Source organism: Homalodisca vitripennis, chromosome 1, assembly GCF_021130785.1.
Source record: "Homalodisca vitripennis isolate AUS2020 chromosome 1, UT_GWSS_2.1, whole genome shotgun sequence".
NCBI classification, from domain to species: Eukaryota; Metazoa; Arthropoda; class Insecta; order Hemiptera; family Cicadellidae; genus Homalodisca; species Homalodisca vitripennis.
The window spans coordinates 160,195,289-160,209,003 of record NC_060207.1 but is presented as its reverse complement, the minus strand read 5'-3'; the positions used below and the strand labels follow the sequence as shown (position 1 = coordinate 160,209,003).

The following is a 13,715-nucleotide window of genomic DNA, read 5'->3' as shown; positions in this document are numbered from 1 at the left end:
GCTGATGTCATATACTTGAATACAACATCGCATTTGATGAAAGCATAAAAAACTAAGCATTTCCTAGATAATACATCTACATATTCAAAACTACTCCCTTCATTCAAAAATTGTATAGAGTTTGTAATAACGATTAACTATTTTAAAATTTTACAATCATTTCTATTTAAAACTACAAGGTACAGCCATGGGAACACACATGGATTGCTATTATGTAAATGTTTTCACAAGGACATCTGAAAATATTTTTTAATTCCAAAACAAACTTACTTTGATCTGTTATCGTTACACTGATAATATTTTCTTATTATGGCAACATAGTGAAGATCTCCACAGAGACTTTCCTCAACACATTTCCTAGATTACAGTTTATTTAAAAATATTCCCGTACAATTATTTCTTTCTTATGAATTTTTGGAAGAAGGATTTCTAAAAAATAAAATTCATATTAACAGCTAGTATACCTGAACTTTACTAGCTGTCACCATACAGGAGCGAAAAGAGTACTCTACAAAGTTTAGCCATTCAAGAGAATAATCTGTGTGAAAAAGCAGTTGGGTTTTTTATGAATAATATTAACAAATCAATTAACACATTAAAACAATTTGAAAACATATATAATACCACAAAATAAGCTTGTTTGTATTTAAGAGAACTCATAACACATGCTGTATTTAACATTACAAATTAAAGTGGCGATTAACTGGTGTAAAGTTACCTTCATTCATCGCCATATCCATAAGCTGGAGGTCTTCATCATTGAGGATGGACGACAGGAACCCATCAGTCGTGTGGTTCATCTCGGTTGTCCCATTCTGTAACATTTCCATCAGAATAACACCAGCCCACTCCATTCACACTAGCCATGAATATGTTAATGGCCCTAAACTGCCCCGTCATCCGCTATTGTACTAAGGCTTAATACATACATTGATACCTGCCACAATTAGATATCACATTGACTCACTGAACGCCTTCAATGACCCTTCCTTCATACGGATACATGTACGAGATCTTGTTAATTACCCTTCTGGAGCAATCTCTTCCAATATTAAGCAGGTCTTAGTAAAGTTCTTTTTATTTTTAGGAAATATAGCTATTATTATTAGTTAATAATGCAGGCAGATAATAATAATAAAACTTGAAAACTAAACATACATTTATTATACACCACGTACATTTATAAATTTCTAACAAAAATTGAAACTGACAGACTAATAAAATATTAATACAAATGGAAAGTTGTTGATAATTACATTTTAAAATTTAATATAAATATTTATTATATACATACTAATTAAATTTCAAACAAAAACTGAAAACGAGAGACTATTCAAATTTTTTATATTAGTCGTTAGATGATCTAAGCTGTTAGAAAACTCCCCTCTAGCCTGTAAAATTTATCCAGTCTAATAAAATGTGGCGATTTGAATAAAGGATCATTATTTGCTTTCAACAATCCTTATATATAGGATCTAAATATTTTTACAAAACAATTTTGTATTTACTACAAAATTTTTATATATATATATATATATATATATATATATATATATATATATATATATATATATAATGATATCCATATAGATGAAGTACTGTGTTTTTATGCAAGCAAAAATCAATTTTAATCTAACTACATGAATTGCTGCTGGTTTTTACTAATCTCCAGAGTTATAACATTGGATGCATAACATAACTAAAGGAAGTGATGGGAAGTATATTGAAACATTACTCTCAGGCCACATTGATTACAGAGAAATGGATGAGAGTGACTTCATTAAATGTAAGAAAAACAGTTTAGCTCAAATACAAGAAAAATAAATGTGTTGGTTATTCTAAGTATTCCGTTCAACTGAAGACGTACTGTCCTGAGAAGAGAACTTCTAACAAGGCACCAGTGCATTACAACTTGTCACACCCAAGTACACATACCTGATAATACATCATATCATGGGGGTTCTCAATCTTGAAGTTGACATTCTGATGTTCCCCTCCGATAGGCTCACTGCTGTTAGTCAGGTTCATTGAGGTCGCTACTGCATTGCCCAAGTTGGAACCTCCTCCTAATATACAACAAAGTTACTTTATTAATTTTGGTACAAACAATTAATCACAATCACCCACAAGAGGATTCAGGGGAGCTGGGGCCTTCGTAAAGCTGTTTGAAAACCTAAAAAAAATCTTCTGAAAATGGAATACTTTTAAAAATTACATTTTATTACTGTATGACATCTTACTGACAATCTTACTGATAAAACTGTATATTTCTCACATAATCAGTTTTTAAACTAATATGGTGATCTAGAAATGATTTGTATAGATATTTGTATAGCTTTAGATATTTATATATAACTAGCTATTTCCCGCGGCTTCGCACGCGTCTCTTAAGCTTTGCCCGTATATTTCTTTGCCTTCAAATAGTGTTTGGCTATTTAATATACGTAACTGTGTCTTAATTGCAGTTTATAATGTGAAGGCGCTTTGATAACTTTTATATCTTACAGTACAGCTTGGTGGTGAGTTACATCAATGGGCATTGCATATAAACCTTCTACATAGAAAAATACAAATAAATACAAATTTTCATAGTGATAGAATGCAGCAAGATTTAAATCAATGTGCAACGTTCGTCTTGATCGAACGTTGCTTATTCTAATATTTTGCAGCCTTCTTTCCCGTTGTTCAGTTGTCTCAGACGAACGGGCCTGAGTAGTACGTATTGGATTAGTTTCCAACCTCAATTTTCGTTGTTCAGATGATTCCGTCGAACGGGTTTCAGCGGCATGTACTCGAATATTTTCCAGCCTTAATACTCGTTGCTCGTCTGATTCTGAGGCTCGTATTGCTCTATTCTTCCGAGCTTGAGGTGTAGATCGACCAATTGCTTGTCGCTTTGGAGGCATAATTGTACGGGAACAACGTAAAAAATGCGTTTGAATTTATAAGATGTTAATCAGCACTCCGAATCACATAATGTATCCGATCCAATTGAACCGGCTGTTCACACACGGATAGATGCTTTCTAACTTTATTAATATTATTAATATTAATCCTTCATAACTATTATTATAGTTGTACTTACATTTTAAATAATTTGACAGCTCTATATTTTATAATATACAAAGAACAGCTGATTAAAAATTTGAAAAGACGTTAACATATGTTTGCTGCAATGCATTTCTTATGGGTATTTCTGTAACCAGTGGGGCGGAATCCTGAATCGGGAAAGGGATAACATCAATGGGCATAGCATATAAACCTTCTCCGTGGAAAAATACATATACGTACAAATTTTCATCATGATCGGTCCAATAGTTCACGATTCCATAAAGGACAAACATACAAACATTCATTTTTATATATATAGATTAATCTATTACTGGCTTGACATCCTTTTATTTTCATTGCAAATATGTTAGATACATAGAAAGCTTTTTTTAAGCCTACAAATGTTTTTGAGTATTTTCTGAAAAAAATATCACTAACAAAACTCTTTACTTAGACTAGCGGAAGTGAATGTACTTAATTTAGATTAGGTCATCAATAAATAGAATACAGGGACAAATAGAATCACGTTAATTTGATAATGCTTATTAATAAATGGATTATGGTCCTCACTTTCTAAATCCTTTTACTTTTTATAATACGATAAATATCTAAAAAAGATGATCATTTTCCAGAAACATTAAATAAGATATTATTTACTTGGGCCCTCTGCAAACTAAAATCCTGGATATGCATATGCTACTAAAGTATTAAAATGAACGAATTACACAAACAGCATTTGCAATTTGTAAAAATATAATAAGCCCTTGTTATATTTAACATTAACAATAAATGGGGACTTATTTTATTCCAAATTACTGCTTAATGCATCTGGAATTTGAACTTAATATACTATATTTTATGGTTTACTTTACTTAGAGACTGTGTCCTTATAAATTATGTACCAATACGTTATACTGCATTACTGTACATGATACAGTAAGTATATTAGAGACTTCTTGTTGGAAACACTGAGAATAAACTAAGTAATATTGATTATGACCAAATTATTGGCTACTAGTTGTATTGGTGTTATATTTATCCTTTTCAAATTGATGTCAATATAGCCAATCAGAATAACAAACATTCAAAACTCCCCTTACTTCTTCATATTTTGGTAATATACTAATATTACACATCAAATTGTTCAGAAATTAATGGTTTGAAAACAATTATGACTAAATAAAATTGTTATTCAAGAGGTATAATTTGCTTTCTGTATTATGTACAGTAATAACTTTAGATTAATATTATATTGAAGTTCATAAATTAACTAATAATTGAATATCAGGTCTGAACTTCAAAATTGAGATAGAAAACAGATTAGAGCATAGTAGTAACTGAACTAACAGACTTCCATAACAGAAAACGCAATGTATAATGCACATAATAATATGGCATACAGCTATAATTACCTACCTAGCTTGCTAAATCTCTTTTTACATTTTTTAATTATAACGGGTGTCCATCATAATATGTTATCTCAAAAACTACAAAATTTACAGGAAATTTTGAATGGGAATTTGTTTATACTTTTTTTTGTTTTATTAAAAACATGAATTAAAAATTTCAAAATTTTGCCTCTTTTTCCACCTAATTTTTCCTGTAGATTAGTGATAGCCGTGACATTTGTGTCAGTTAGTGGGTGAATAAGCGAAATAAAACATTATATTCCAAATAAATTAACTAATTTAAAAATGGACTTTTATATTTGTAAAATGGGTTTACCAATTGAACAAAAATAAATACATAATTATAAATAGGCTATAATTGATTCTTAGTTTTGGTATATTTGTACAGAGAAAGCATTCATTAAGATTAAAATTTTTGTCTTAAAAATTAATTTTTTCATGAAACTAAAAACACTAAGTAATATATAATGAATTTACCAAAACTCAAAATTAATTATATTACTTTAATTTGGAAATCATCACATTTTGTCTGAATATCAAAACTTAACATTACAGAAAGTTTGCTATCAAGTGTATCTTCATTTGTTTACTTATTTTAATACAGTGTTACTGTGCAGTTGAAAAGTTGCAATATAATTAAATATTTTGCAGGTCATAATTGTTGTTAACTTTCAAACTTCTCTGGATGTGTGTGTGTGTGTGTGTGTGTGTGTGTGTGTGTGTGTGTGTGTGTGTGTGTGTGTGTGTGTACGTGCAAGTTTAAAGTATGAATACACTATATATATATATATATATATATATATATATATATATATATATATATATATATGTATGTAGGCCTATCTTGCAACAGAGAAAGACTTTTTTGGTAGTAGGTAAAATGTATATAATTAATCTATTTCCCAATTCGTTCTTTGACTAATGACAAACGTTTACAGCAAGGAAACATTTTTTTATATAATGTTTAATTTTTAAATCCGGCACATACATTCAGTTATTTATATAATTAAAACGTGAAAGGGAAATATAGATATAAATGAATGTGTGTTCTCCTATGAAAAGAAAAAAAAAACACAAGTACTAAAAGTGCGCAACATATATCTTGACCATATTTCATAGTTAATGCACTCCACTCAGACGCCAAATGGAGATTGTGAATGAACACTACCCAATGTTGAAGTAGTGACTGACCTAGCGGTTGGTAGGGAGTGGAGTTGGTAGTGATGTCGCCCATGGGTGGGGCCAGCGTGGCGTTGTGCAGCAGCACGCTGCGGTCTGCCGAGTAGCTGGGACCCCCTGTGTAGGGGCCCGAGGGATGGAAGTGGTGGTACGGGTGGCTGGGGTCCGGCAAGCTGAGCAGGTTAGCCAAATCCTGCCAGCGCTGCTCCATGCTCATCGTGCGCACATACGGCATGCGGCCCTGCAACCAAACACGATTTACATCACCTTATTGTTTAAATTAATCACTGAACCTTTAGGTACACCTACTGCTACAGTTTTTTAATTAGATTGCAAGTTTATTAACACATCCTCACCTGTTTGTAAAAAAATATACTATACATTGAAAATCACTCTTTATAATACCACAGTATTCTAATCATTAATACAAAACACAATAAAATTAATTTTAACAAAATTTACATTAATAAAAATTACTCCAGAGTTTTCAACCTTTTAAAAGTTCTGTAAAACAATAAAAACAAATTCTAAATCTAAGTTTCTAAAATAATTTATCCTAAAACACAACGAAAACATAACATAATTACAATGTTAATATCGATAAAATTGACTTAACAAAAGATTAAACTAAATGCAGAGACGAAATTTATCAAGGACTATTCAGCATTCCATGTATTGTACATGATTTTGTTTTACAATGTAGGTATTCAGCGAGAAATCCAAATTTATAAAACCCCATTGTTACACTGTTTTAAAAGAAAACGTTTTTTCAATGAACGAGCACCAAGAAAGTAGAAGGTTGCAGACAACGATGTTGAGGTACGAGATGTGATGAGGTGGTGATTAAGTGCCAACAATAACCTTTAATGACTTGGGACAAGGCCAAAAGGTTTTATCAAGTGAATATCTAATCAATTACACACTACATTATTGTGATAAAAAGACAGGACACCAAGGAGACTTGTTTTGCAATTTTACAAGGCATTAATCAATAATTGAATAAAAATAGTATTTTGTTCGGACAAAGACTATTAAAACGAACAACCAATTGACATGACCAGACCAGCTTAGTTAATAAAAGCACCTATTAATTACCCAGTACTTTATCTAGAGTTAACTACAAAACACCCAGTGGCCACGGGATGGTATACTACAATTATTTATAAGGCATTCTTTGGCAAGTAACTCTTGCCTGTGATGTGACCACGAGAGGCAAGACAATCCTTTGACAAATGACGACTGGGTGTGCAGACTCCTGACTTTGTGGAAGAGTCTATTGCGAGCACTGCGGTGACGTGCGTCTATAGCACGTTTTACGGTTAGTTCTTACTATACTGGCTTACTGGCTGTGCTATTTTCACCTTCCATGTTAAACTTTATCACGTTCAGGTGGTGAGATACAACAATCATGAAAACTGATTACTGAATTTCTTCTGGTCTATCTACAATTTTCATATGTGCTGTAACCGATCGTACAAACCTGATTATTCATCCACAGTCCGACATTTTGATTCCCTGTAAGATATATTATAAAATTGGCTTAACATAATGTATTAATGTTACAAAACAAAGTAAATTAGTGTTCTTCTATTAATGTTTTTTCTTGATGAGTGAAAGTAACTATTTTGATTGTTTTAAAATGTAAATATTTCACCTGTATCAGCAGGTGAATGGATAATGCCTATTGAAATTGCCCTCATAGTAGAAATAAACTAGAATTACTGTATAACTTTACCACACCCCAGAACTCAAAACAACCCCCGTTCGAAAGTGTAAAATCTGGATTAAGCCCGTTGGCTAGCTTGGTACACGATTTCGTTTCAATGTGGCGGCCGTAGAAAAAATCACAACTCTGTTATTTATAAACCTAGAGTAAAGGTAAAGTATTCTGGAACGCTTGTAACATGTCCTATAGTTTTGGTTATAAACAATGTGTTGTATCTCAAACGATTTTGTAGAACTGTATAAAATCAATAATATATACGCAGTTTAAAAGATAGACATGGTATTAAACGTTTGCGCAGTCTGACCTGCGTGTAAACACTTTGTCAACTATCAAAACCTACCATAATATTGATAACAACGTTGACAGAGATAATAGGATGATACAAATGTGCGAGAGTAGAACAATCGATTAAATGAATATCTGATCTCGTGTCTCCACAGTTGAGGTATGTCCCCGCGGCCATGTGGGTCAGGATCGCACGCCGCGCCGAGTCGCCTGCCGAGTGCTGGACAGTACGCGCGATATTTGCACCGTTTAGAGCAGAGCAAACAAGGGCGTGCTGATGGACAAACAACGGACAAGGGCACAGAGATGACGACAGTGATGTTGGCCTCCACCAAACACTTGGCCTGGTTGATAAGCTCACAACACTATCAACTCCCGTCATTATATATGATAATATAAAATTATTAATATATATATATATATATATACATACACACACATATATATAATTTGTATTGTCATCATAATTATATCCTGAGAACATTGCAGTGCAAAGTAATTATGTAATTTTATGTAATCAATCAAAATTGTCACACAAAGTAAAAGAAACTCAACGCAACTTAAATCTACATGACGAGAAAACGACATATTTGTCCGAAACTGGGTAGGCCACCAGTATTAAGTATTTTTTTAAAGATCTAGGTTTTAACCCCGTACATCTAAAATAAGGCCCGAACACCACAAAACAACTTCTACTATTAAATAATAATAGTAACCTATTAAATGCACCAACAAAGGTACTGATGAATACTGAGGTCTGATTATCGGTTAATACATTAAGGATATACCCAAAAAGCATCATTCCATCACGCCCAACCGGGCAGATGGTCTGAGAATGTGGACTATAGAGAGATAAAACCAAAGAGAAACGTGTAAAAACGACCGAGGAACGCATAAAAAGTAAAAGGAGGTTTGCGAGGTATGTTGTTCCAGGTGTTTGATTGACAGATCTCGGCTCCGACTCCTCCACAGGCCACGGTCAATATTGACTTGAGTCGTGAGCGTGCTTCGGCCCACGCCTGCGGGATCTCGCCGCCGAGCTACCGGCTGGCCGGCTACTCTCTCGGCCGGCTACAGTGTAAACACCCCCAGATTGTACATTGCCAAGATCACCTTCAAGCTCTGTTAAACTCAAAGCTGAATTCTTAATTAGGCAAAAACTTTCAAAGGTCGAGACCCAACTCTACTCCTCATTCAGCCAATTTATTGTTTTAACTTTTGCGTCATAATTACCGTTTTTGTTATGTTCAATCTAGTTCTATCTTATGTAAAAAAAATAGCTTCGCTTCTAAATAGGTCTTCAGCTATCTCCTATGACAACCAGCTTTGCAACGTAATACAAGTACAGCAACAACTACAATAGTGCCGTAAACTGTCAAACTCCTTTGGAATGTAAATAATGCTAATTGCGGATCAACTGCTACAGGAACCTCTGTAATCACTGGGTCCTAGATTTGTGTTTTACACATACACCGAACACGAGCAAGAAATTGACTGGAGACGGTAGGAAAGCCAGGCGAGAGGGGCGATATGTCAGGACGGTGTGTGCCCGGGGGAGTGATTACAGTGAAGAATGACCGAGAGGTGATTGGTGATTAGCAGCCAGCGCTGTCCTGTGGTACCATCGCTCACGCCGGAGCAGAGGTACTCGGCCCACAATGGGACCCGATACTTGGCGACTTTCTCCAGAAAACTATCGCCCGGTCAGTGGGTCGGCAAGTGCTCCCGACGACTGTAATTGTCTAAATAGCTGTTCGGTGCAATTGTCGACGTTACAAGCTCGAACAAGAGTTCAAAATCAAGGTCGTCTTAATATTGCGAACCTCCACTGCACGGTCGCTTTTGTAAAAACGTAAATTATCAACTAACACCAACCCCAGCAAGTCTTATAAACAAGCCCATTTGGTACGATTATATTCATAATTATTTGTTATTAATTTGTAACGGAAGTGTGTTTATAAACCTAATTAAAACATTAGTACCATATATTATGATGTATAGGCTAAATTATACAAATAGCTTAAATCAAACTCTGTAATTAATAAAAGATTTAGTAATTTTATTTGACAGATATATGCCAATCGATAATATTAAAAGCTGGTAGAACAGCAAATATAATTTTTTATGCAAAGTGATATTTATGACGTAAAGCTCTCGAGATCATGATGGGTTTTCAATGCGACTTGGCAAATATCTTAAATGATGCAGGTGCACCTTTATAGTCCACGTGTTGAAAGTAAATCTCAGTTGTGAAGAGTCTCCGCGACTCAGGTCGCCACTAGGACTTGGACGCCCGGCGTTGAAGTCTCCGGAACGACGCTGCGGCTGTAGCCCGGTAGCCCTACGGTAGCGGCGCGGCGGAACGAGCAAGCCGGCTGCTGCGGTCGTGAGACCGTACACCGCCCACACCACGTCTATCACAGCCTCACGAATAATTATGACGGAACCACTAACAAAGCCGTCTCTCCCACAGCAATCTTTTACTGTAACGAGGAACGTCACATTCAGGCCCGCTCTTTAAGTCGGTCTCTTTCATACCGCAACTTAATCTGCCGGGTGCTACCTACTCGACCTCTTATGTGATGTAGCCAGCTGAGTATAACGCTAAAAACTGCGCTAAGTTTTACACTTATCCCTGAATTCACTTGTCTTGTACTTAGTTTGTTTAAAAAATAGATTTTAATTTGATTGTTGATAAATGATGAATTTGATTCTAGTGAATCACTAAAGAGTTTAGTAATTTAATTACAAATCAATTTATTTAATTTATTTTTAAAAGAACTGTAGTCAAATTTACCAAAACATAGTTCTCCGTAGCTATGTATGTACCAACACTATTACTTGGGAGGATGTTTGATCAGCTCCTAGTCCTTTTACAAGAGTCTTTGGTCGAATGCGGAGTACGTAAACATCAGCATAACAGGTCAACTGTCCACCTCATTTAGTCAAATTTTTTGATCGCACGAGACGCAAAATTCTATCCGGGAGACTACCAACATTATTGCTTGGGAGGATGTTTGATCAGCTCCTAGTCCTATCACAAGAGTCTTTGTACAAATGCGGAGTACGTAAACATCAGCATAACAGGGCAACTGTCCACCTGATTTAGTCAAATTTTTTGATCGCACGAGACGCAAAATTCTATCCGGGAGACTACCAACACTATTACTTGGGAGGATGTTTGATCAGCTCCTAGTCCTATCACGAGAGTCTTTGGTCGAATGCGGAGTACGTAAACATCAGCATAACAGGGCAACTGTCCACCTCATTTAGTCAACTTTTTTGATCGCACGAGACGCAAAATTCTATCCGGGAGACTACCAACACTATTACTTGGGAGGATGTTTGATCAGCTCCTAGTCCTATCACAAGAGTCTTTGATCGAATGCGGAGTACGTAAACATCAGCATAACAGGTCAACTGTCCACCTGATTTAGTCAAATTTTTTGATCGCACGAGACGCAAAATTCTATCCGGGAGACTACCAACACTATTACTTGGGAGGATGTTTGATCAGCTCCTAGTTCTATCACGAGAGTCTTTGATCGAGTACGGAGACTTGGAGGAGTCACTATAGCAGTATCTTTTCTACGTTATTTGCGGGAAGTCTCTAATAGAGGCCAAAAAGAACGCGAACATATGTTCTTTTCCCTTATCTATTGGTCCCTAGCCCGTACTACACCTGTCTTTCCTACAATTACTTGTCCGAAGTACCCTAATAGACATATCTGTACAAAGTGATGGAAGTAAATGAGTAATTGATATCTGTAATACTGAACTCTTTTATAAGTATCGATATAAACGACTGTACTATATTACTGACTTCGTTATTAAAATGTAAGAATTATCGAATTGCCCGGAAGAGTAATGTAATGTATCGTGTTCAACTATTATCACTCAACTGATCCACAGCACAGCGGTGGCGGCGCGGCGCGCGTCCGCAGGCAGGCTATGGGCGATTCGCCACACGATGGCGCAAGCGGGGACAGGAGTGCCGATTTACGACGGTGCTGCTGTAAATGTAATATTTTAATAGTTAGATGCTAATGTTGGCCATAAAGGTGCGTGGCATGCAATATATCCTTATTGCTGGACTGCCGCGGCCGGCAGGTACAGTATACTCGCACTGACACCAGTAGCGCACTGTCCGTACTGGAAGCGTTTCTGTCTCGAGTAATATTTATATTTCAATACATATACTTTGCTATTTCCGAGCTTCGTCATCGAGAGTGAAAATATGATCATTGGGGTCCAGAAAAGTGCCAATATTTTACTAAATATGCGTCCGTACCGTACGTAAAAGAGCTTATAAACAAACTGAGACTTCATTATTCCCTGACGTTTTATTCGTTCTTCACAACTAAAACTATTAAAGGATATAATAAAACACAACATAAAACTACGCGTTTATTTCACATATATTGACAAGTATAAATGAAATGATCGTATAATCTAAGTAAATGTCAAAGTGTTACGGTTGCCTTAGGGTCGAAGGCGTCGGACTTACAGTTTTATACATAGCGCAGATTGAAAACCTGTCCATAACGGTGCAATATCTCTTATCCAACACTGTACAGATTCTGTCCTTTTTAGCTTTTTAATTGCGCTGTGCATATTAGACAATTAACAGACTGAGGCTAAAAGGGGGTAAGTCTCTCCTTTTGATATACAGAAATGTCACTTTTACTCCATTTTTTTCCAGCATAGTCAATAATAAATTAATATTGGTAGTACTTTAAAAGAAACAAGACTACTTACCATGTACCTATATATTGTAGTCCATAAAAACGAGATGGTATAAATTATGAACGCGGTTGTGATGGACAAAACTGTACGTACTCGTAGATGTTGTACTAAACAGGATGATTACACTAATTTTTGCGCATTCGCTAAAAGCGTAATTCACGAGCTCAAATCTAGAATTTATCGTCAATTTAGAGTTCTCTGAAAGTTGGTCGTGAGCTGTGTCTATTACATCTTCGCGCTTCTGGTTGGATGTCGCTCACAGCCAAAATTGAGGGATAGTGACAGATGGGCGGGCTGACATTAATGCATATTTTGTGTTCTATTCCACGCTGTTTGTCTTTTTCGTTGTCACATACAATTATATCGACACAGACCTGGTGTCTATGTGTACTAAATGTTCTATCTATGTCTTACAGTAATAAGTTGTTTTGGTTAATCGTCTATAAAATTATATAATTTGTTACAATAAACAATGTACTAGTTTATCACCTGTACTTTTTGGTTGTGTGTGTGTTTACGCATAATTTAGCAATTCATTTTATATTAGAAAACAATGTTTAGATAGGCCTATTGTTTCTAAAATTATTTCAAACTTAGCCTCTTAATCGTCGCCAGGGGTTTCCCAAGCGGTAGCCTAGCCCGCGACCTTCACAGGTTGTACGCAGTAACAATCATAAAACAGCTTTGAGCTAGCTAATTAAAAAGCTTCAGATTCCTTTTCATCCCAAGGATCATAATACAGTATAATGTGCACGGATAATACACATCAACGGATCGCATCATATTCACATTTTTATGTTGAGAATATTAATGAATAAAGTTTAGTGTCTTAAAAACGCGTTTTATTAAAAATAGTTATTGCAAGGCAATTAAATGAAACAAGGATCTGTAAACCTGTACTCGAGTTTAAGCGCAATAAAGTCAAGTACTTCATAGTTCATAAATTGTGAATGCTACATTTTACGATTATCTATATTAAATGCGGTATTTATAAGCGTGCACTTCCATGCTTATACGCACTAATAATAATTTTATTTTGCGTGGGGGAATATTCCGTTGAATATTTACAAGTTCTTCTTGTGTACAGTTTAAAATTAACAAACCTCAACCGACAAATGCCATCATAGTGAAATGAAATATTTAGCATAAAGTGTGTTGAGTTTCTGCAGACGAGAACACACACACCTGTGTTTGTGCAGTAGGTCGGCACTCGCCAGGAATGTGTCCTGTCCGTTGTGATTGAAGTGACATGTGATGATTGATCACCCCAGCCTCTGCCTGCTCGCCTGCAACCTTGTACCACTGCATATTTTACTATC

At 35.3% G+C, this 13,715-nt stretch overlaps 1 protein-coding gene across 3 annotated transcripts in view; it reads right to left on the bottom strand.

The window, feature by feature from the left end:
* The window catches only part of LOC124375215 (segmentation protein cap'n'collar), a 230,454-nt gene that overhangs the window by 21,492 nt on the left and 195,247 nt on the right, over nucleotides 1-13,715 (bottom strand). For all 3 annotated transcript variants that reach the window (XM_046833335.1, XM_046833334.1, XM_046833336.1), the window contains 3 exons: nucleotides 5,652-5,880; nucleotides 1,936-2,066; nucleotides 719-815 (listed from right to left, as the gene is read on the bottom strand). In XM_046833335.1, coding sequence (XP_046689291.1) covers nucleotides 719-815; nucleotides 1,936-2,066; nucleotides 5,652-5,880 — 457 coding nt within the window. The remainder of the gene's footprint in view (nucleotides 1-718; nucleotides 816-1,935; nucleotides 2,067-5,651; nucleotides 5,881-13,715) is intronic.